This window comes from Drosophila sulfurigaster, chromosome 2L, assembly GCF_023558435.1.
Source record: "Drosophila sulfurigaster albostrigata strain 15112-1811.04 chromosome 2L, ASM2355843v2, whole genome shotgun sequence".
NCBI classification, from domain to species: Eukaryota; Metazoa; Arthropoda; class Insecta; order Diptera; family Drosophilidae; genus Drosophila; species Drosophila sulfurigaster.
This window is the reverse complement of record NC_084881.1, coordinates 23200802-23222560: the sequence shown is the minus strand read 5'-3', so window position 1 is coordinate 23222560 and position 21759 is coordinate 23200802. Positions and strand designations below refer to the sequence as shown.

General features: G+C 39.0%; 9 protein-coding genes across 12 annotated transcripts; 7 read left to right on the top strand and 2 right to left on the bottom strand.

The window, feature by feature from the left end:
• Positions 1-14: 14 nt before the first annotated feature.
• LOC133834976 (histidine protein methyltransferase 1 homolog) lies at positions 15-1274 on the bottom strand. The gene is made up of 4 exons (XM_062264787.1): positions 1252-1274; positions 720-1134; positions 493-659; positions 15-425 (listed from the first exon to the last, which is right to left on the bottom strand). Exons 2-4 carry the CDS (start codon positions 1060-1062, stop codon positions 15-17), a joined length of 921 nt encoding a protein of 306 aa, XP_062120771.1. The 5' UTR covers positions 1063-1134; positions 1252-1274.
• Positions 1275-1295: 21 nt separating this feature from the next.
• LOC133834973 (splicing factor 3B subunit 2) lies at positions 1296-4199 on the top strand. The gene is given in 6 exon segments (XM_062264780.1): positions 1296-1446; positions 1504-2165; positions 2220-3189; positions 3390-3434; positions 3436-3635; positions 3697-4199. Coding segments are annotated over 6 exon segments (2280 nt in total). The 5' UTR covers positions 1296-1422; the 3' UTR covers positions 4076-4199.
• A 244-nt stretch (positions 4200-4443) lies between these two features.
• On the bottom strand, positions 4444-7850 carry LOC133834972 (pre-mRNA-processing factor 40 homolog A). Its single transcript, XM_062264779.1, has 6 exons — positions 7143-7850; positions 6858-7084; positions 5737-6797; positions 5310-5675; positions 5170-5250; positions 4444-5108 (listed from the first exon to the last, which is right to left on the bottom strand). The coding sequence occupies exons 1-6, from the start codon at positions 7580-7582 to the stop codon at positions 4818-4820; spliced, it is 2466 nt and encodes an 821-aa protein (XP_062120763.1). The 5' UTR covers positions 7583-7850; the 3' UTR covers positions 4444-4817.
• A 348-nt stretch (positions 7851-8198) lies between these two features.
• Positions 8199-11943, top strand: LOC133834975 (lactosylceramide 4-alpha-galactosyltransferase-like). Of its 2 annotated transcripts, none has more exons than XM_062264786.1 (2): positions 8199-8817; positions 11010-11943. In XM_062264786.1, the coding sequence occupies exons 1-2, from the start codon at positions 8306-8308 to the stop codon at positions 11599-11601; spliced, it is 1104 nt and encodes a 367-aa protein (XP_062120770.1). In that variant the 5' UTR covers positions 8199-8305; the 3' UTR covers positions 11602-11943. The 2 variants fall into 2 exon arrangements, with proteins under 2 accessions (XP_062120770.1, XP_062120769.1); XM_062264785.1 differs by lacking the exon at positions 8199-8817 and adding an exon at positions 10426-10953 and having other exon boundaries at positions 11010-11941.
• Positions 11944-12038: 95 nt separating this feature from the next.
• Positions 12039-13313, top strand: LOC133850828 (lactosylceramide 4-alpha-galactosyltransferase-like). The gene is made up of 2 exons (XM_062287054.1): positions 12039-12547; positions 12601-13313. Exons 1-2 carry the CDS (start codon positions 12048-12050, stop codon positions 13190-13192), a joined length of 1092 nt encoding a protein of 363 aa, XP_062143038.1. The 5' UTR covers positions 12039-12047; the 3' UTR covers positions 13193-13313.
• Positions 13314-13488: 175 nt separating this feature from the next.
• LOC133850827 (lactosylceramide 4-alpha-galactosyltransferase-like) lies at positions 13489-14712 on the top strand. The gene is made up of 2 exons (XM_062287053.1): positions 13489-13997; positions 14056-14712. Exons 1-2 carry the CDS (start codon positions 13489-13491, stop codon positions 14639-14641), a joined length of 1095 nt encoding a protein of 364 aa, XP_062143037.1. The 3' UTR covers positions 14642-14712.
• Positions 14713-16018: 1306 nt separating this feature from the next.
• LOC133843684 (lactosylceramide 4-alpha-galactosyltransferase-like) lies at positions 16019-17288 on the top strand. The gene is made up of 2 exons (XM_062277335.1): positions 16019-16568; positions 16628-17288. Exons 1-2 carry the CDS (start codon positions 16057-16059, stop codon positions 17211-17213), a joined length of 1098 nt encoding a protein of 365 aa, XP_062133319.1. The 5' UTR covers positions 16019-16056; the 3' UTR covers positions 17214-17288.
• Positions 17289-18304: 1016 nt separating this feature from the next.
• On the top strand, positions 18305-20138 carry LOC133850656 (lactosylceramide 4-alpha-galactosyltransferase-like). 3 transcript variants are annotated; one of them, XR_009895675.1, is made up of 3 exons: positions 18305-18866; positions 18927-19861; positions 19954-20138. XR_009895675.1 is itself a non-coding variant. In XM_062286795.1 (2 exons), exons 1-2 carry the CDS (start codon positions 18322-18324, stop codon positions 19510-19512), a joined length of 1131 nt encoding a protein of 376 aa, XP_062142779.1. In that variant the 5' UTR covers positions 18305-18321; the 3' UTR covers positions 19513-20138. The 3 variants fall into 3 exon arrangements, 2 of the variants coding, with proteins under 2 accessions (XP_062142779.1, XP_062142780.1); XM_062286795.1 differs by having other exon boundaries at positions 18927-20138; XM_062286796.1 differs by having other exon boundaries at positions 18305-18873; positions 18927-20138.
• A 33-nt stretch (positions 20139-20171) lies between these two features.
• Positions 20172-21621, top strand: LOC133850763 (lactosylceramide 4-alpha-galactosyltransferase-like). Its single transcript, XM_062286950.1, has 2 exons — positions 20172-20915; positions 20974-21621. Exons 1-2 carry the CDS (start codon positions 20374-20376, stop codon positions 21545-21547), a joined length of 1116 nt encoding a protein of 371 aa, XP_062142934.1. The 5' UTR covers positions 20172-20373; the 3' UTR covers positions 21548-21621.
• The last annotated feature ends 138 nt before the right edge of the window (positions 21622-21759 follow it).

The following is a 21759-nucleotide window of genomic DNA, read 5'->3' as shown; positions in this document are numbered from 1 at the left end:
TATTAAGTTCAGGTTTATTGAAATTTTAGTTCAATTATACCGCGTTTTAAATTTTCATCTGCCTGCCATAGTTGCTGGCTATGAAAGATTTTGCCAGCTTTCACCACTTCAACGAATTGCTCGAGACCACCGCCAACTCCGAAATAATGTGACTTAGCAGCTATTAAAATATTTCCATCCGGTTGCAGACGCTTTCTGAGCGTATCTAGCAACTTTTGCTGATTTTCTATATTATATATAGTCTCAGAAGTCAGTATTATATCATATTTCTTATGATTCTCGGCGAGTTCCGCAAAATGCATCCAGTCTCCAGCATAGAATTTATTTTTTGTTTGCAGCAAATCCATTTTAACATCATCTTCTAATCCATCTTCACAATTTAAAAGCACATTTGGTATGGTTATTTTCTCCAAAACATCCTTGTTCTAAAACACGATACATTTCAGTTCAATTGCGTATTACATATTGTATTTTATGTTCCAGTCTACTCACATAATCTTGGAAATCAACGGTTGCTCCATTTTTCAAAGCATATATTCCCAAAAGGCCAGAGCCACAGCCCAAGTCCAAAACCAATTTATTTTTCCAATTGGCTTCAACGTATTCTTTTGCTAGATATAAAAGTAAATCATCGGTGCATTCCCAGATCTTGGCTCCGCCTTAAAAACAAGGAATCTTAATATAATAGATATTATTATTAAATATTTAGTTATACAAACCTTCATAAACTCCCGCTATTAAGTCAGTATGGCTTTCTTCTGATTGTTTTATATCTTTACTATCTACATCGTTGTTTGTTTTGATATCCTCAAGGAGAAAACCAGCTACAAGATGACGAATTTCAGTATTTCCAATGGTTAGTTCCTTGGCATTAAGCTCATATAGATCCATATTATTTAGAAGCTCTTTATTTGGTTTTACTTCTTCAGCTTTATACCAGTCAATTTTTTGCTCAGCTTCTAAATCTTTAATATCCTCCTTATCAACTTTAATCTTTTTGAAAGGACTCTCGGTGGAATCCGATGAATCCTGTTCGTTTACATCAAAATTGAACTTGAACATTTTGTGAGCACTTGAAACGCCCTGTTTGTTTTGGTTCTTGTTGGTAAATATGGTATCGGCACATTCACGTTTCTTAAAAAAATAACAAAACCATATATAATTAATGACATTGGTTGCACAATAATCAATTCAATCTTATTATTAAATTTTCGTATGTTGGACAAGAAACAACTGTTAAGTGAAACAAACCTAAACCACGCGAGAAACACACTGAATTTATCGATAAGCATACACACCGCACGGTGCTAATAAGCACCGGCACTATCGCTATCGATAGAACTGCCGAAAAACCCAAAAATCTCACCACTAGAATTTGCTTTTTCGCTGGAATATATTGTTTATTATTTATTAAAATAATAAATGGCCGACCAACTTCACGACGATGTAAGTTTTGTGTTTAAAATGAATGATTCATGGTGAATAAATTGTTAATATATGTAGGATGGTGAGGCGGCGTCCATAATGTCTATGCGATTTGAGCAACAGCAAAGGCAAGAAAACGCTGCTAGCAATGGCAGCGATACCGGCGACGTTGACGACGAAGCCCTGGAAGACAACGGCGACGACGTCGACGGTGATGGTAAAAAAGATGCTGATCTGGTGTTGCCAAAGGCACTAGAGGATGTGCTTGCTCTCAAAGATCAACGTGTGGCCGAGTTTGACACTGACGTCGATGGCCGGGGTGATGGGGGTGTATCACAAGACGGCGGCGATTTTGCCGATATCGGCGAAGACAGCGATGACGATGCCGATAACCAGGTGAATGGTGTCAGCAACAATAAAGCGGGCAAACAAAGTAAAGCGGACAAAAATAAAAAGAAGAAACGACGCAAGAAGCAAAATAAAAAGATACGCCAGAAGTTGGAATATGAGCGCCAACAGCAGTTGGCACGACGCTCAGAACCAACACAGGAGCCAGAGCCCGAAGAAGAGCCAAAGACAGCAGCGGTGGGAAGCGATGACGACGAGTCGCCTGAGAAGGACAAGGACATACAGAGAGAGAGTCGAAGCAAAAAGAAGAAGGATCGAGGATTTGAAGAAAAAGAGAAGACCAAGGAGCGCAAGAAGTCCGAAAATGGAACCGAAGATGATGTGACTATAGAGTAAGTAACTCAGCACTCTCACCGACTATAGCTAATCATCTTTTATTCACATAGATATGTGCCTGAGAAAATCACCATCGCTGATCTAGCGCCCATGTATCGACAATTCTATCGTGTCTTCGAAATCTTTAAGTTGGAAAACAAACCGAAGCCCGTGGAAAAAGACAAGGCAGCTCTGGACGCCGAGGCCTTGGCCAAGGCAAAAAAGTCGTCAAACAAATTGCACGACGATGATGACGATGATGTGGATGATGACGAAGACAACAAGGAGGATAAAGAAAAGTTGTCAAAACGCAAACTAAAGAAACTCACACGACTTAGTGTGGCAGAACTTAAGCAGCTAGTCTCACGACCAGATGTTGTTGAAATGCACGATGTGACGGCCCGCGATCCCAAATTACTAGTGCAGCTCAAAGCGTATCGCAATACGGTGCAAGTACCGCGTCATTGGTGTTTTAAGCGCAAGTATCTCCAAGGCAAACGAGGCATTGAAAAGCCGCCTTTTGATCTGCCTGCGTTCATCAAAAAGACGGGCATCATGGAGATGCGTGAATCGCTCCAGGAGCGAGAAGATGCCAAGACTCTAAAGGCAAAGATGCGTGAACGTGTCCGTCCCAAAATGGGCAAAATTGATATTGACTACCAGAAACTTCACGACGCCTTCTTCAAGTGGCAGACGAAACCTCGCATGACCATCCACGGTGATCTCTACTACGAGGGCAAAGAGTTTGAAACTCGGTTGAAAGAGAAGAAACCTGGTGATCTGTCCGAGGAGCTTCGCATTGCCTTGGGCATGCCCGTTGGTCCCAATTCGCACAAGATACCGCCACCATGGCTGATTGCTCAACAGCGTTACGGTCCGCCGCCTTCGTATCCGAATCTTAAAATACCTGGCTTAAATGCACCCATTCCCGAGGGCACCTCTTTTGGCTACCATGCCGGTGGCTGGGGAAAACCGCCAGTGGATGAGAATGGAAAGCCTCTTTATGGCGATGTGTTCGGCATGAATACACTTGATTTAGATGTGAGTAACAAAGTGCAAACTTTCATTTACATCATTTTATGCTTTTTTATCTGTGAGATAACTATCAGCTAGTTTCTAGTTGACCTATCAACTCGATAATATTGTATGAAGTGAAAAAGCGTAATCACTACAAATTCCTTTAACATGAACATGAAAATAATAAATCGATATTGACGTATAATTCTTATTTTATATTTTAGAACGGCATTGATGAAGCGGACATTGAGCGCAATCAATGGGGTGAATTTGGAATCCGAGTCAGAAGAGTCCTCTGAAGAGGAGGAAGAAGATGGCGAAGATCTGGGTAATCAGCAGGATGAAACGGGCTTGGTAACACCAGTCGAGGGTTTGGTAACACCCTCGGGTCTAACAAGTGTGCCAGCGGGCATGGAAACCCCAGAGAACATTGAATTGCGCAAAAAGAAGATCGAAGCCGAAATGGAAGAGTAAGTTAAAAGCACAAACTAAGCTGGTTTAAAGACTGAACATACGTTCTCTTTTGTACAGCAATGAAACACCAGTGCTTTATCAAGTACTGCCAGAGAAACGCACGGATCGTATTGGAGCATCCATGATGGGATCTACTCATGTCTATGACATTGGTGGCGGCGGCGTTGCTGGTGCCAACAAACAGCCAGCCGTGCGTTCTACAACAGATCGCGAGGGCATTGTTGAATTGGCATTGGACCCGAGTGAATTGGATCTAGATAACGATGCGATGGCACAGCGTTATGAGCAGCAGATGCGAGAGCAACAGAATCATCTGCAAAAGGAAGATTTATCGGACATGTTGGCAGAGCATGTGGCGCGCCAGAAATCGAAACGCAAGCGACAACAAACGGATCCAGCAAAGGCTACAAAGAAGTACAAGGAATTCAAATTTTAATTCTACAAAAACCTTTTTCTGTACGCGAGTTAACCGTTTCTCCGTCACTATGATATTTAAGCGATGCCGAAATAATGTCATTATTAAAAGCTATTAGGAGAAAAACTTTTTAAATCCATTTTATTTGTCAAAAGAGCTTAGTTTGAAATTTGGTGGGAATGTTGCTTGAGATTTCATCTACTTAAATGTGTAGCGAGATGATGAAAATGTAATTGTGCAGTTTTGTAGAAAATGAGACTACGTAACTATTTTAAAATAAACGATCAGCTTAAAATCTGATATCACTCTTTAGTTCATTACTCACTACATATAATGACAATTAAATATTGAATAAGTTATTCAAGCACGTGTCATTATTAGTTGGAAAATTAAATAAGTCTCGTTTGATTTTGTAGTCACACAAAGTGCAAATATTATTTTTGTTCTTATTGATGTTGGTTGTTTTTTGGACTTATAATGTTATAATAATTTCTTTACATTGAAACTGATCGCTTACATTTTCATGATTTGTTGTTGCCCGTGTCATAATAGGTCAGCAATCCAGAACAAAGCAAAAGGGAGATGTGCGAATGCAGAATAACGTTTGCAAAATTGTCCACTCGAGAAGAAAAACATTCCGAGCGGAATTCCAGTTAACGTACATCTAGGGCGCACATAATGCACCTTCTATGTTATGGCTATAGCTAATGCTAATGTTGTTATTTAGCTGTAGTCCCCATGATCGATGACCACATAAAACTGGTCATTCATCTAATTGTTCATTGAGCTGCGCCAGCAATGCTGCGCGTTTGGATTCCAGTTCACCATCGCTGAGCGTTAGTTCCTCATTTCTGGACGTCGCCGAATCTGATAGAGCGGCCGGACTGATTGGCGTTGTAGAGCGATTGTTCCGATGCCTTTTGGCTTCTTTATCCCGACGGGCGCGTTTCTCTTTTTTCTTCTTTTTCGCCGGTGAATGCGAATTGGAATCATTCTGCTGCAGTGCTGAGCCTGTGACTGGCGAATGATTTCCTAGCTCAGATTCGCAAGACGACTGTAAAAATAAGGTTAAACGTCAGTTGAATAGGAAAGTTCAATGTACAATTTCAACTCACAGCACGCGATTTGTTTTTACGCTTTTTCTTCTTTTTCATCAGCTTTTCACTTTCAATGCTGCCAATTGAACTGAGCGAGTTCTGTTTGCAAAAAAAAGAAAGAGTTATCAGATATTTACAGCAGATCTAACCCAACTTACTGAGCGTGATTTGGAGCGTCGTTTTTTGCTTTTTTCCAGCTCGACAAGCTCGTTTTCAATATCTGATCTTGAGGTGGACCGCACACGTTTTTTATGCTTTTTATTCTTTTTGGATTTACGCGATCGTGAATGATGATGACTGCACGCATCCTCGCTCTCCTTAATAAAGTCCTCCCAAATCTTTTCTACGCCAATCTCTTTCTCATACAGCGCAAATGCCTCCAGATGCTCGACCAGCTTCTTGGCGCTTTCGTAGGGCTCACCCACGGATACATTCGCTTCCAACCACTCATTTTTGATTTCATTCTCCAGCTTGCGTAACCTTCGCACTTCCTCCTTCATACGTTCCTTTTCAATGGTCTCGGCCTGCAGAGAAATTAGTTTGCTTAAGCAAAGCAAAATTCAAAGGAATATGAAACTATTTTACCTTCTCTAGCAGCGAGTTGTACGTCAACTTGACATTGCCGGCATCTAAGCTGGCTGATCGTTTATCCTCGCACACCACTGTGGCAAAGTCCTCAAAGCTCGTCTTAGCTTGCACCACAAACTGTTTCTCTTTGAGTATTTCGCGTATGATTTTCTTTTCGTCATGGAATCGTGCCTTTAAGTTCTCCACATAGAACTTAAATAAATCCAGCGGGGTTGAACCATTCTGTCCCAGCATGGCAGAGAAACGTATATCGGCCGATATTATGGGATACAATTCCACCCACAGCGACATCGACGTCAATTTTCCCTCCTCATGCAGCGAGTCGAGTAGCGCAAGGAAACCATCCCGATTCTTGCGTTGCTGCCGTTTAAGACGCTTCTTCTCGCGCTCTCGATCTTCCTCCTCTTCTTTCTCAAGCGTACGTATGTGTTCCTCAAACACAATCAGTGCATCCTCCTTATCCATGCCCAACAGAGTAACATCGTTTTTAAATGCTGCATTATCGAGCAGCATCACCTGAGCCTCCGACCACGTTGTGGCGTATGTAATGGACGTCATTGATTCTAGCAGCTCACCTAGCACTTTCATGTTGCGTTTCTTTAGCAGACGCGACTCCTCTTTCTCACGTTTGGCCAAATTGAATATGCAATCCTCGTAGATGTCACGCCGATCGGGTTCCGGGACTGTCGTCCATGTGCGATTGCTGGCAAAGACCTCTTCGCAGCGAAAGTATTTCATTTGCGAGTTCATCTTATCGCTGGACATGAGAAACTGTTCCAGATCCTCCTTGGCTTTTTTGGCACGCAGTCGCGACTCCTCACGTTCATCTTTCAGTTTCTGGGTCTTGTAAGCGTTGAAGGTTTGCTTGCGTTCGTTGAGCGTTTTAAAGGCATTGTAACGCGGGTCCTTTGATATGATCTTGACACACTGATCCCAATTGGCGTTTGAGGGCACGTTGCGATCGCGAAGCAGCTCCTTGAATGCCTCTATTGCCTCACGTTTATCCTTAAACATCAATGATGCGTTGTTCTCGCCGCCGGATTTGTCATCTTTTTTAGCTAAGTAAAAATTAAGTAATATTAGTTTGGCATAATGCCATGTGATTTGTGTTTACTCACCATTGGGCACTTCGATGGCTGCCAACGTGGCTGCCATGGCCTGATCCAGTGCCGAGGAGCTGTTCTCATTACTACTCGGCGTTAGTGGCGAGTGTATCTCCGGCGTCGGCACACGCGGCGCTGCTGGCAATGCCGCTGGCAATATGTTGGCCAAGGCCACGTGTGGCACCATGCCAGCCAGACTGGAAGACGTCATGGCTGCCACTGCTTTAGCTGCAGCTGCTGCTCTAAAACGGGATAAGCACAATGTAAGCGAATGTTATGCATGTGATGTGTCCTACTTACTCCTCTGCTTTGGCCTTGGCTTTCATGTCTAGATACTCTGGCGGTGGCTCCCAGCAAGTCTCTTTTGTGCTCACATTATGATAATACACTTTATTCGCGTCCGAACGATACTCTTTCCACGGGCACTGATTGTGCAGCAGCTCTGCAGGCGTCATTAGCGCCTCCGGTTTCTCCCACGAGCTTTGCTTTGTGTTCTGATTGTAATAATAGGGACGTCCATCCGGCGCCTTGTGCTCCGTCCATTCAGTGGCTAGGGCGCCAAAGGCAGCAGCCAGCTCGGGTGGTGGCGGTGCCCCAAAACCGGGAGGCGGTAGACTGAAGGGCGGCACTGGCATTCCTCCCATCCCTCCCGGCGGGTATCCCATGCCGGCCATCGCAGCCGCTGGCGGCATCGGCATTGTTGAATTATTGCCATTGCCAGCGCTAGGAGGAACATTCATTTCACTATGTGTTGCTAATATGATTAAATGAATTTAACGTTTTGGTACGAGTACCGGTCGTCTGGTTGCTGGCTGCCAATATGATGCGCTTTCAACTAATTTATTGAAAATTTTTAACAATTCTTAAACTTTTTCTTTTTTGCACGTCTCTCTCGTTTTTTTGACAGTCACAGTTTTGATGCGTGTTGGTGCCCTTGCCAGATTGGGTAAAGTCTGCCTAAAATTAGTACATTTTTGTCATGCAGCCATTTATCGATATGCGACTTATCGTCACGCTTGATAGTCGGTTTTTCTTGTATCCTAGGCGCAATTTTTAAAAATAGCGGTTTTTGTGAGAAATCAAAAACAAGAATTTGTTAATAAAAAATTAAATATGAATTCTTCCTCTCAATTGCTTAAATTGTAGAAGTCTCTCAGCGTTCCCTCTTTCTTTCCATTATAAAGTCACGCTTCTAAACAACGTAATACTAAAAATTATTCTTTATTTTATTTATATTTGTAACAAAACAAAAGAAAGTCAAAAACTTGTTGATGCCACGCGTGAACTAAAATTGTTGACTTCTTTTTTATTGACACACATGTCTATATACATTTAAATGCCAGACACTGGCGCATTTTATTGAAGCAGTTGGTTTAAAAGAATATGTTGTTATGAAGTGCCTTCTTCAATGCTTGTTAATTTTAAAGAAATAAGTTCAAATTCAGCTGGCTCATAGCATAGACATGTTTTCTCAAGCGTTCCAACATTTTCTCCGCGCACGTCGTATGCTGTTGTTGTATCTGGGACTTTGTGCTTTGATTTTTTTTGTGTTTTTCTCACCATTGAGTGTTTCTTATGTGAGCCGAGAATGTTATATGGACACTCAACTGTACGAGTCGGATAACGGTGGACTCAAGCGACTTGAGGATGTCCTGCTCTCTCAAATAATACCTCCGCCAGGAAGAAGTATATTCTTCCATGAAACCAAATGTCATTCTAGCGACGGACCAAACATATTCAAGTTGTCCGCGAGACAAGCGTGCTCCATCGAATCGGCGGCTTTGAATAATCCAAATTTTCAAGTTTTCCTATTATTTGCAATTCCCACCTATACATTGGATGACCAAAACGATCCCATACTTGATGCGCTTCGAAGCTACAAGAATGTAAATCTGCGATACTTAAATATCTGGCGCTACGTCAAAGATACGCCCATAGAGAAGTGGTTCAAAGAGGGCCATCTCTTTCGGTCAAAGTAAGCTAATAAACTACATTCCAATCTTCATAATTCTTTACGTTAATTTCACTTAGATTTCTGACGGAACACATGTCTGATCTGCTGCGATTGATTACCCTATATCGATTTGGAGGCATCTATATGGACTTGGATGTTGTGGTTCTACGCAGTATGGAGCTTGTGCCTCTCAATTATGTGGGAGCCCACGATAATGTCACCCTCGGCAATGCTGTGATCAGTGTGGAGCCCAGAGGCATCGGTCACGAGATGACTGAATTATTCATGGACTACTATCAGAAGCATTACAATGCCGATGAGTATGTGTCCAATGGTCCTACTTTAGTTACCGATGTGGTTAAAACATTCTGCAACAGTACAATTATAAAGCAAACTCAAGAAGATCCCAAAAGGTGCCGCGGCTTTAAAGTGTTCAATGAGACTGCGTTTTACCCATTGCAGTGGCCACAATGGCATCATTTTATTTTACCCAAGTACAAGGAAGATACCTTGGAAAGAACGAAGGACTCGTTTCTAATTCATTTGTGGAATAAGGCGTCCTACCGGACGTTATTCAAAGTAGGCACCAATAATGTTTACGGCAGGTATGCGGTTCTCAATTGTCCCAAAACTTATGCGGCAGCTGGAGCATACTTTTAGTATTTTGAGATGTAAGATGTACCAATAAACAAATAGACAAATTAAAACCAAGAGTTGCTACCTACTATACATAAGTGCCCAAGGTACATGAACTATGATATGCAACAGGGTCTGTAAGTTAGTTCATGCTCTTGTTACCCCCGAACACACATGGTACTGGACGTCTTACTTTGGAGATCGTAAACACATGTGCAAACACATATCGTTCTATGCAGAGATACATAATATAAAGATTCGAATATCTCTCTACCTAGCTATCTTCCTAGACATAAAAATAATAATGGTTATTGTACGTTCAGTATTTTCTCGTGGTAAAGATTTGCAAGAGTTATTAGAAAACTAATATGAACATCAAAGATAAATGATTGACGGGATAGTATTGTATATGCGACAAATATATACTCTTTACAAATAAAATATAGCATGCATATTATTAATGGAGTAAGCTCAAGAGATATGTATTTAACCCGATGCACATATTATAACATTTGGCAGTCAAAGTATCAAAGTATTTTTTGAAATATATTTTTTATTTACTTTAATCTACTATTTATTATGTAATATTAAATAGATTATCTAGCTTGAATCACAGGATTGATTGAAATGTCATCGAAAAATTCCTTAAATTCTACTACTACTAATAATAATAATAATGGAAAAGGTTTGTTGCTTGTCTTTGAATAACTTGATTAAACTTTCCCGTTACTATGCCATATATCTCTCACTGTTTGGTAGTTCAGACAAACATGAGAACTTTATGTATAGATAAAACAAAGGTAAACAGCTGTTCCATTGATAGGTACTTCTTCATTTATCGTAAAGGGTAAAAGAATCGTGGCAATCGTGCGACTTCCTCTCAACCAAAATAATAGAAGAAACTCTTATGTGATAAGACGCGCAATCACAGCAATTAAAAACAACAAGCTTAAACACAGACAACCTGTAATGTCAGTTCCGTTTGTTCTTCAGCGTGAAGATGGTGTCACATCAAAAGACTATTCTGTTTTGTTCCTTGATTCGTCGGCGGCATATTCTGTTATTCATAATTGCTTTTATTATTATCCTATATTATTGTACTTCACAAACAAGTCCATCTGAAGTATTCCAATATCCTTGTTATATGGACTCGTTAGGCGAGAGCTCAATCAGAGGACTTGAACGACTTGAAGACGTGTTGTTATCAGATATTTCACCTCCGCCGGGAAAAAGTATATTCTTTCATGAAACTAAATGTCATTCAACCGATACACCAAATATATTTAATTTATCCGCGAGACAAGCGTGTTCTATTGAATCGGCAGCTTTGAATAATCCAAACTTTCAAGTTTACCTATTATTTGCGACTCCCACCTATACATCGGATGACCAAAAGAATCCCATACTTGATGCGCTTCGAAGCTACAAGAATATAAATCTACGTTATTTGAATATCTGGCGTTATGCCAAAGATACGCCCATAGAGGAGTGGGTTAAAAAAGGCGATGTCTTCCAATCAAAGTAAGATAATAAACTACATTCCAAACTACATAATTCTTTATGTTAATTTCGCTTAGATTTCTGACGGAACACATGTCCGATCTGCTGCGCTTGATTACCCTATATCGATTTGGAGGCATCTATATGGACTTGGACGTTGTGGTTCTACGCAGTATGGAGCTTGTGCCTCTCAATTATGTGGGAGCCCACGATAATGTCACCCTCGGCAATGCTGTGATCAGTGTGGAGCCCATAGGCATCGGTCACGAGATCTCTGAATTATTCTTGGATTACTATCAGAAGCATTATAGTGCCGATGTTTATGTGTCCAATGGCCCCACTCTAGTCAGCCACGTGGTCAAAAGATTCTGCAACCACACATCAATGAAGCAAATGCAAGAAGATCCCAAAAACTGTCGTGGTTTTAAAGTGTTCAATGAGACCGCGTTTTACCCATTGCAGTGGCCACAATGGCAGCATTTTATTTTACCCGAGTTTAAGAAGGATACATTAGAGAAGACCAAGGACTCGTACCTAATACACTTTTGGAATAAGTCGTCCTACAAGACCCTTTTCAAAGTAGGCACCGACAATGCTTACGGCAGTTATGCTTCAGCCAATTGCCCCAAGACCTATGCAGCAGCAGCAGCAGCAGGAACAGATTTCTAAATCTAGGCTAATAAATAGTTGCTTTTCGTAGAAATAAACCAATATGTTACACACAATTAGTACAACAGTGTTCATTTCTTATGTTTACTCCCACTGTCGTGCGATGGGAAATTATACTTTTACTTAAAGAAAAATGTTAAATAACCCAGTTTAATGACTTTTATTTGCCCACACGTCAAGAACTTCATACAATAGTTTCTTTTTCACGTCAGCATTGAAAATTAAATTTCGGCAAGTCAACCTCGTACCACAACTTATACAAAAGCGGGAGAGTATTTCTTAGACACAAACATCTGTTAAGCAGTTCACTTCTCTAATATTCGTCCAATTGTATAAATAAAAAATATGTATTACAATCTCTAACCATTCTCTCTTGCATTTTTGGGAAATATTTTTCAAATGCCAAGTCATATATTCAGTTCTTTTCGAACTTACCTGGCAGTAACATGTTCCATTTAAAGAAAGTTTTCAACGCTCTCTATCGCAAATTTGGTCCGCGATTTTTCTTGTTGTTTTCGATTTGTTGTTTCATCATTTATGTGCTACGAGGACGAAAGGCAAAATATTATTATATGGATACAGAGCGAACATATGGAGATGCAAATCAGAATATCTTAGAAGATGTTTTATTTTCCAAGGAGAAACCAACACCAGGAAAAACTATATTCTTTATCGAAACGAAATGCGAGCGATCAGATTTGAACTATAATATCCTCAACTTTACCGCTCATAACGCCTGTGGCATCGAATCTGCTGCGTTGCATCACCCAACCCATGATGTCTACGTCCTGGTTGCTTGTCCAACATTTCGCCCACAAGCTGATCCTATGATTGATGCAATGCTCAGCTATAAGAATGTGAAGTTTCGCTATGTTAATCTATGGCGATTTGCGGAAGGAACTATAATCGAGGAATGGCTAAAAACGGAGGCGCTATTTCAGTCTAAGTAAGAATTAAAAAGGTATATCTATTTTGATTATTTATTGAATTTTCCCTAAGATATTTGATGAACAACATGTCTAATCTACTACGACTGCTGGCGCTGTATCGTTATGGCGGCATCTACATGGACGAGGATGTCATCATGTTTCGCAGCCTGAAAGATGAGTCCCCTAATTTTATGGGTGCAGAGACTGAGGACAGCATAGGAAATAGTGTGATTGGCATGGAGCAGACTGGACACGGACGACTTTTTTCTTATATGTTTTTAGACGATTTTAAGCGCAATTATTCGGGCAATGTCTGGGGTTACAATGGTCCCGATGTGCTGGTACGAATGATGAAAGTAATTTGTGGTACTAACGATGTGAAACTTATGAAAAAGGATGTGACTCGTTGTCTCGGCATTAAAGTACTCGACGTCAGTGCCTTTTATGAGATCAATTGGTTAGAAAGGGATAATTTCTTTGATGAGACTCCGAAAATCGTTAATGAAACGCTGACGCGTCTTAAGAAGTCATATGGAATGCACACATGGAACCATGTGAAGACCAATTGGACACAAAGTGTTAATTCCCCCTCAGCTTACATCCAGTTGGTGGCTAAGAATTGTCCAAAGGTCTTTGCAGCCACTGGGAAACGTTTCACATAGACGAAATCGGAAATCACATTACCATTGTTGGTATACTTTTATTCATTTTTAATGGACACCGAAAATAATGTTTTGTTAGCTGGCTGATAAGAAAATCCAAAGATCATAATAAAATTTCGTCACAGATAAGAAAATTGGTATCTTTTTTGCTGATTAAATGTTTATCTTTAAAAGAAATTTTGATAAAGTTTGGAAATGCAAAATTTAGTTTCGTCAGTTGACCAGTATTTAATCAGACGCCAACCGTTCAACACATTCTGTATCGCTCAGTAGTAGATTTTCAGGAAAAAGCGATTATGAAGAAACGTTCAACGTTGATAAGTGGACGCCGTTTTTTGCTTTTGATTGTGGCTCTTAGTCTAATTTTTCTTGCTGCGGTGTACTACATAACAGACATAAGGCAAACAGAAATCCCGGTCTACTCATGTTATCTGGACTACGATTCGAGAGGTTCTAAGGAAGAGCCGCAACAACTTGAAGATGTGCTCTTCGCAGACATAAAGCCAACTCCTGGAAATTCTATATTCTTCCTGGAAACCAAATGCAATTGTTCTAATCATAGGTATAGTATACTCAACTTTACGGCTCATCAGGCCTGTGCCGTCGAGGCTGCGGCATTACATCATTCCAGTTATGATGTCTTTGTGCTATTCGCCTGCCCCACGATTCGTCAGCAAAATGATCCCATACTCGATGCTATGCTCAGTTATGAGAATGTCCAGATTCGTTCTGTTAATCTCTGGCGATTTGCCGAAGGTTCCCCTATTGAGGATTGGCTAAAGAAGGATGATCTATTTCGTACTGAGTATGAACAAAAAAAAAACTAGTAAATTTACATTTTACTTACCCAGATTTCCTTTTAGATTTTTGATGATCAACATTTCCGATCTGCTGCGATTGCTGACTCTGTATCGCTATGGTGGTATTTACTTGGACGAGGATGTGATCATGTTTCGCAGTTTTGAGGACGAGGTCCCCAATTTCATGGGTGCTGAGACAAATACAAGCATTGGAAATAGTGTGCTTGGCCTGGAGCCTGATGGATTTGGCCATATGGTGGCAGAGCTTCTTTTAAATGATTTTCAGCGCAACTATTTGGGCAATGTCTGGGCTCACAATGGTCCCAAGTTGTTGGTGCGAATGATGACTCGAATATGTGGTACGAATGACGTTAATGTTATGCAAGAGGACATCAATATTTGCCACGGCATTAAGGTATTCGATATCAATGCTTTCTATGAGATAAATTGGACGGAAAGGTCTCGTTTCTTTCATAAACAATTTGCGAATGAAACGCTGAAGCGTCTGAAAGATTCATATGCGATGCACACCTGGAACCATATTAAGACTAATTGGCCTTTTAGAGTTGGGTCTAGTTCGGCTTACATGCAGTTGGTGGCACAACATTGTCCGCGGGTTTTTGCTGCCACTGGAAAATACTTCACATAGTTTATTAAAATATGTGTTAAATAATAATTATTTAAATCATTGATATCTGCCAAGTTCTTAAGGATATAAAACACCTATGTAATCGCTTAAGGTAGGTCACGAATATTATATTGAAAAATATATTAATTCTATCTCTAACTAAAACGAATTTTATTTTAGAACTCTTCAGTGGGCTCACTTGGAAAAGGAAAAACCCGTCTACGCTAAAACGCCGACTAATCTAATCTGTATTACTAAGCTTTTCTGTGATTTTTGTTCCCATTCTTCTTATGGTGCCACACAAACATTTCTAGACATATTTCCGTTTTATAAAGATTATAAAAAAGCTCGATTAAACATTCTGCCGGCCAAACTACCATAATATAAAATTCTGTCACCTACATAAATTGGCGATATGCCAATGAAGTGTGTATTTCTAATTCCATAATTTGAAATATTTATCGATTACACTTAACGAATTCTCCGTGTAATTACAAAACATATATTGAAGAAAAAGAGTTATAGGCAACCCTGCCCTACCCTTCTACCCTTTGGGCAATGGGTATATAAATTAAATTAATTTAATTTAGTCATCTATTGAATAATGATTCAGAGCTTGCTCAATAAACTCTTTCTATGCTTTTGGTTAAAGAGAAAGAGCAATAACCGTCGATGTTTAAACGCCAACTAATCTAATCTTTACTACTAAACTTTTCTGTGATTCATCCAATTGTACCTATGTTGCTCTACATTAGAAACATTTCCAGCCATTTTATTTTATGAAGATAAAAAAGATGGAAACAAAATTGGGTTAACAATTGCGTTGACTGAGCTCGACTGTGATATACCCGCTATCAATTTTGAATAAAGGCAAATCTGTACATACAAAAGAAATTCTTAAATAACTTATACAATTTTTAGCTGAGTGTAACATAATTGTCAGGAATCATAAATACTGTAGATATTATAGAATATAGCAAAAATCGTCTCTAGTTTATCAGTCTTGTTACTCGTTTTTTGAAATAAAATATTGACGTAGATCAACAATATGAGTACTTTATGGTTAGAGATGACTCCTTCTGCCCGCTACATTAATTTCTATCAGGCACAAAGCTATAATACCCCTCTTCCTTTCGCATAGTATTACAATTTTACGAAAACATAAAAACTCACTTCCGTTGTGCCCATATTCAGACCTACACAGTGTCAATGACTATGCGGTATAACGCAAATCGATTTGTAATTCCAAGGTATCAAAATCGATTTAATTGTGATGAACTTGTTAAATTAGAAGTGTTATGCGCAAGTTCATTTTGCACTTTACAGAAATTGCAGCTGCCCAAACAATAAAAAAGCTTAAGTAATGAATTAATCGTAGTAAGAATTATATCCGTAGACGTTTAGTTTAGTTATTTCTGCAGTGTCTTGCTGTCAATATGTTCAAAGTATCGCGTTTACTAAACTGTTGCATAATCTGGCGGCGGAAATTAATTTTCTTAGGTCTCATCATCGCTAGTAGTCTATTACTTATCGGAAAAATGCATCGAGAACCTAAGATTTATCATTGTTACATGGATGCAGAACAAACGCCGAATTCCAACGAAAAACAGTGGATCTTAGGGGATATTTTATCTACCAAAGGGAAACCCAGACCTGGGCGAACTATATTCTTTGTCGAAAGCAAATGCAATTGTTCAGACTCTCAATATAGTATTCTTAACTTGCCGGCTCATAGCGCCTGTGCCATTGAATCCGCAGCCTTGCATCATCCAACTTATGATGTCTTTGTCCTGGTTGCCTGTCCAACAATTCGTCAACAAACTGATCCCATACTTGATGCTATGCTCAGCTATAAGAATGTGAAACTTCGGTATGCTAATCTGTGGCGATTTGCAAAGGGATCTCCTATTGAAGATTGGCTAACGAAGGAAGATCTATTTCGTACCAAGTAAGAACTAAAATGCCAAATTCTGTTTTATTTACCAGCATTTCCTTTTTCACTTTAAGATATTTGATGGTCCACATATCTGATTTGATGCGATTGCTGGCTTTATATCGTTACGGTGGCATTTATTTGGACGAAGATCTAATCGTGTTCCGCACTTTGGAAGACAACAACCCCAATTTTATGGGTGCAGAGATAAAAACAAACATTGGAAATAGTGTACTTGGCCTAGCGCCTTATGGATTTGGCCATATGTTGGCAGAGCTATTTCTGAATGATTTTCAGCGCAACTATTTGGGCAATGTCTGGGCTCACAATGGTCCGAGGTTGATGGAGCGAATGATGACTCGATTATGTGGCACCAATAATGTTACTGCTATGGAACAAAACAGCAATCTTTGTCATGGTGTCAAAGTATTTAACGTCAGTGCATTTTATGAGATAAATTGGGTGGAAAGATCCCACTTCTTCGATGAGAAATACGCTAATGAAACGCTGAAACGTCTTGAAGTCTCGTTTGGAATGCACACATGGAACCATATGAAAACCAAATGGCCGCTTAGCGTTAATGTCAGATCAGCATACATCCAGTTAGCAGAAAAGCATTGTCCAAGGGTACTAGCAGCCAGTGGAAAATATTTCACATAGCTGCAATTACAAATATAAATTGAATAATATTATTGTATCAAATATTTGTTGGTTATCTGACAAGAAAATAAAACAAGTAGTTTTGGAAATATTATATATAATATATAAATAGCGTTGAATCCCGATCAGTCTAAATTTTCTTATGGTTTTTGCTATCACTGGGAAATATTTCACATAGTTGCTATTAAATTATTAAATAATAATATTATTAAAATAGGAGAATACATGATACATGTAATAGCAGAACTCGTTGGATAACTGTTATGTCGGTTAATTTAATATTAATTACATAATTTACTTATTGTTAGGTAGGTAGTGGAGAGAAAAAAAGATCTTAAAAATAATATCTAAGTAATGTTGTAAAATAACAGGGTAGCTAAGAGAACAACTCATTCGGAATTAATCAACCTAATTAATGTTAAAAAATTACGTAACTTATGTAGTTGGACTCAAGTAGTTTAACGGATTATAAACAGGTAATGCATCCAAGTTGTTGCAGTTGTGTTAATATTAGAGTTAATATTAATCGTCATTCAGTATGCGAATCGTGAATTGTTGCAAATGGCGGAAAGCTTTTTATTTATTGATTTTCAATGTGTGTGATGTTATCATAATAATATTGAGTAGAGAGTTGCCTTACAATATAACACATGTTAATAGGAATCCGTTTTCAAGGAAATAAGTGCGGATAATATAACATTATATTACGACGAGAGATCTATACAACTTGAAGACATTCTGTACTGTAAGTGAACATTCTTCAATTTAGTTTACTAACACTGACCTAACGACACTCCTGCATTATAGAATCCGCAGACTATCATAATGTATCTTATTTTCCTGTCTAACATTTCAACAAGACGATCCATTCGCAAATACCACCACAAGCTGTATGAATGTGAGACTTTGTGACGTTAATCCATGGCAATTGGCAGCTAATGCCCTGTAATATGTCAGTATCTGAGATCTTGTAACTGTTACTGTTACGGCGTTACTGTTAATACACTTGAGCTAATATTAGCATAGTTCGATTATCGTTTTTACTGCAATATAACATGTACTTAAAGTAGAAAATTCAGTAGTCCCGCAACTTTCGCAATGTATCGAGATGTCTCAACGTCAAAGATCATTCCGGGCGCGTCTCTGGAACTTTGTGAAATTGCTGATAGTTCCTCTTTTTGTTATTAATATATGTGAATTTCTCAGCATGCGTCTCTTTAAATTACCGCCTTCCGCGTATCCCACCTGCTATTCGATAGCTGCTTCGATGGAGCTTACTCCCGAGAACATATCTGCCATTGAAGTTGATGGTCCAATTCCACTAGAGGATATACTGCTATCGGAAGAAAAGCCGTCACCTGGAAAGACTATATTTTTCCTGGAGACCAGCTGCCCTTGCTCTGAAAATGATTTTAATTTCAGCACTTTGAGCTCACGACAAGCCTGCGCCATTGAATCGGCAGCATTGCATAATCCGAACCTAGATATTTATGTTTTATTTGCCTGTCCACACTTTCGCTATCGATTCGATCCTATAATGGATGTCATACTGAGCTATAGGAACATACGACTTCGTCGCGTCAATCTTTGGCGATTTGCGGAAGATACTCCACTTGAGGACTGGATGTGGCAAGAAGAACTTTTTAGCGCTAGGTCTGCGGTAAATTGTTTGATTGATTTATCTACTACTGCATTTACCTCTATTTTCTGTAGATTTCTGATGAATAATATCTCCAACCTTCTTCGCTTATTGTGCTTATATCACTTCGGCGGCATCTACATGGACATGGATGTGGTTGTATTGCGTAGTTTTGAGAATCAGTTGTCTAACTTTGTGGGTGCTGAGGCCGAACAATATATATCGAATGCTGTTATAGGTCTGGAGTCCAACGGATTTGGCCACAAGCTCGCTGAACTGTTGTTACGTGACTTTGAAGAGAACTTCAATGGTGATATCTGGGCCCACAATGGGCCACGAAACATTTTAAGCGTAATGACACAAATCTGTGGAACGAATAATGTCAGCCTCATGGAGACAAATCGTTATCAGTGCCAGGGCGTTAAGGTATTTAATCACAAATCCTTCTTTGAGATCCAAGGCTATCACTGGGCGCATTTCTTTGAGCCAAAATATGCAAATAAAACGCTGCTACGCTTAAGGAATTCGTATCTGACTCATATCTGGAATCGATATAGTGCGAAGAGATCGCTTAGGGTTGACTCCAATGCTGCTTACATTCAATTGGCGCGGAGACATTGTCCCAGGGTCTTGGCTATAACTAAAGAATATTTCGATTAGTCCGGTGAATTAATTGCTATGATAGAGGATTCAATTGCACTTGTAGTAGGACCGTATAATAAGGTAATACAGCTAAACAAACAACATAAAATGTACAATTAAACAGTTGCTATTTCATTTGTTAGTCGTAACTAGTTTAAACTGCAAAGTTATGGTTCTACGTAAATGGAAATTTCGAGCAAGTCTTAACAGGTGTGTCGAATTTCTAGTTCCCATATTGATGTTCCATGAACTAGACTTGTAAATATTTGTTTTCATGGAATTGTGCTACTATTTAATTTAAACTAATGTTATTTGAGCAAGATGCTCGCATCTTTGCCGTCAACTGGAGTGCGAATAAAAATATCAAGTACATACTCGTAATTCGAAAAGATATTCTACTCTCGGATGTCATACCCATACCGGGAAACATAATATTCTTTATCGATCCTTTATCAAAAGCCAATTGCCACGTTCCCGGTATATTATGAAGTTTACAACTCGACAAGCTTGTTCAAATGAATGGACATCATCTAACTGTTTCAAGTGCTCAAGTGTTTGTTTTACTTGCAAATTCCCTTCTAATAATGTAATCAATAATGTTTAATTGTGGTATTAGGGAACACGTCTAATAAAAATATGCAAATATATAATATTATCAGAAGAACTACGTGTATTGAATAAAGTGATCCATTAAGCAAACTGCAGTTCTAAAATGTGAAGTGTTTGCATTAAAAAATGAAATAATTGTAAGCAACTACTGATGTTTAGATTAAGTACTTTATTGCAAATGCAGTTGAGCAAATATTAAAAAAAGTATCCAATTGATAATAATAACTGTTTTAGCTGTTAGTTGTATTCACTCATTCACATTGCCAAGACATGAATCTACGTATACGAAAATTGCGAGCACGTCTCTTGATCTGTCTAAAATTTGTGTTTCCCATAATAGTTTTTCATGTGGTGGAAATAATGATAATATTCATCTTCGAAGAAAGTGATACCTTATATGAATTACATGAATGCTACTTGGATGAATTACCAGGAACAATCTCCACGAACTGGAGTTCGAATGCTGGCCACGAATATCTAGAAGATGTGCTACTTTCGGACATAAAACCAATACCAGGACGTGCAATATACTTTCTGGAAACAAAATGTTATTCGCTGAACTCGCAGTCTCATTATTTAATCAATTTGACAGCACGACAGACGTGTTCCATTGAATCGGCTGCTTTGCATAATCCAAACTTTCAAGTGTTTGTTCTATTTGCTAATCCCAAAGTTATAGATCCAGAAAATCCTTTTCTAAATATCATTCGAAGCTACAGTAATGTGCATCTCCGACAATTAAATATTTGGCGGTATGTTAAGGATACTCCAGTCGAGGACTGGATCGTTAGGGACAATAAATTCATATCTCGGTAAGAGGAAATCGTTTTCATCTACTTTATTGCTAATTTGATACCATGTTTTCGATAGTTTCCCCACTGAACATACATCAGATCTACTTCGCTTACTGACCGTCTATCGCTTTGGAGGCATCTACATGGACATGGACGTGGTTGTGCTGCGCAGCATGGAGGATATACCCCTTAATTTTATGGGTGCTCAGATCACCAATGTTATCTCAAATGCTGTGATTAGTTTGGAGCCCACGGGCATTGGACATGAGGTTGGCGAATTATTCTTACGTGAATTTCAACAAACTTTCAATGGCACATATTATCTATTTAATGGACCAATGCTAATTGAACGTGTATTAGCAAAAATCTGTGGAACAAAGTCTGTTATCGAAATGATAAATAATCGCGAACGTTGCCATGGAGTTCGATTATTCGACGCTAGTGCATTTTTTATATTGCAAAAACTGATTTACCTTTTTGATCCTAGAATGCTGAATGATGGAATAGAGAAAACAAAAAATTCATATTTAATACATTTATGGAACAAAGGTTCGCAGAAGTGCAAACTAGTCGGTCCCAGCTCTACTTATGGCAGGTATGCCGCACAGAATTGTCCCAAAACTTATGCGGCTGCTGGACATTTGTTTTAAGGAATTTGATTTGAAATCACAAAATAATTTTAAGAACAATTAAAGTCCCATACAATTTATTCGTATTAAATTCTTTTTTTTTAACTTGTTCAATCTATCTAATATTTGTAAGTAGGCGGATCAATTTTACCGGTTTTATAAATACAAATAAAAAAGTTACCTGTTATTTTCCATTTTCAATAAAAACATAACAGTGCCAAAATACACCTAAA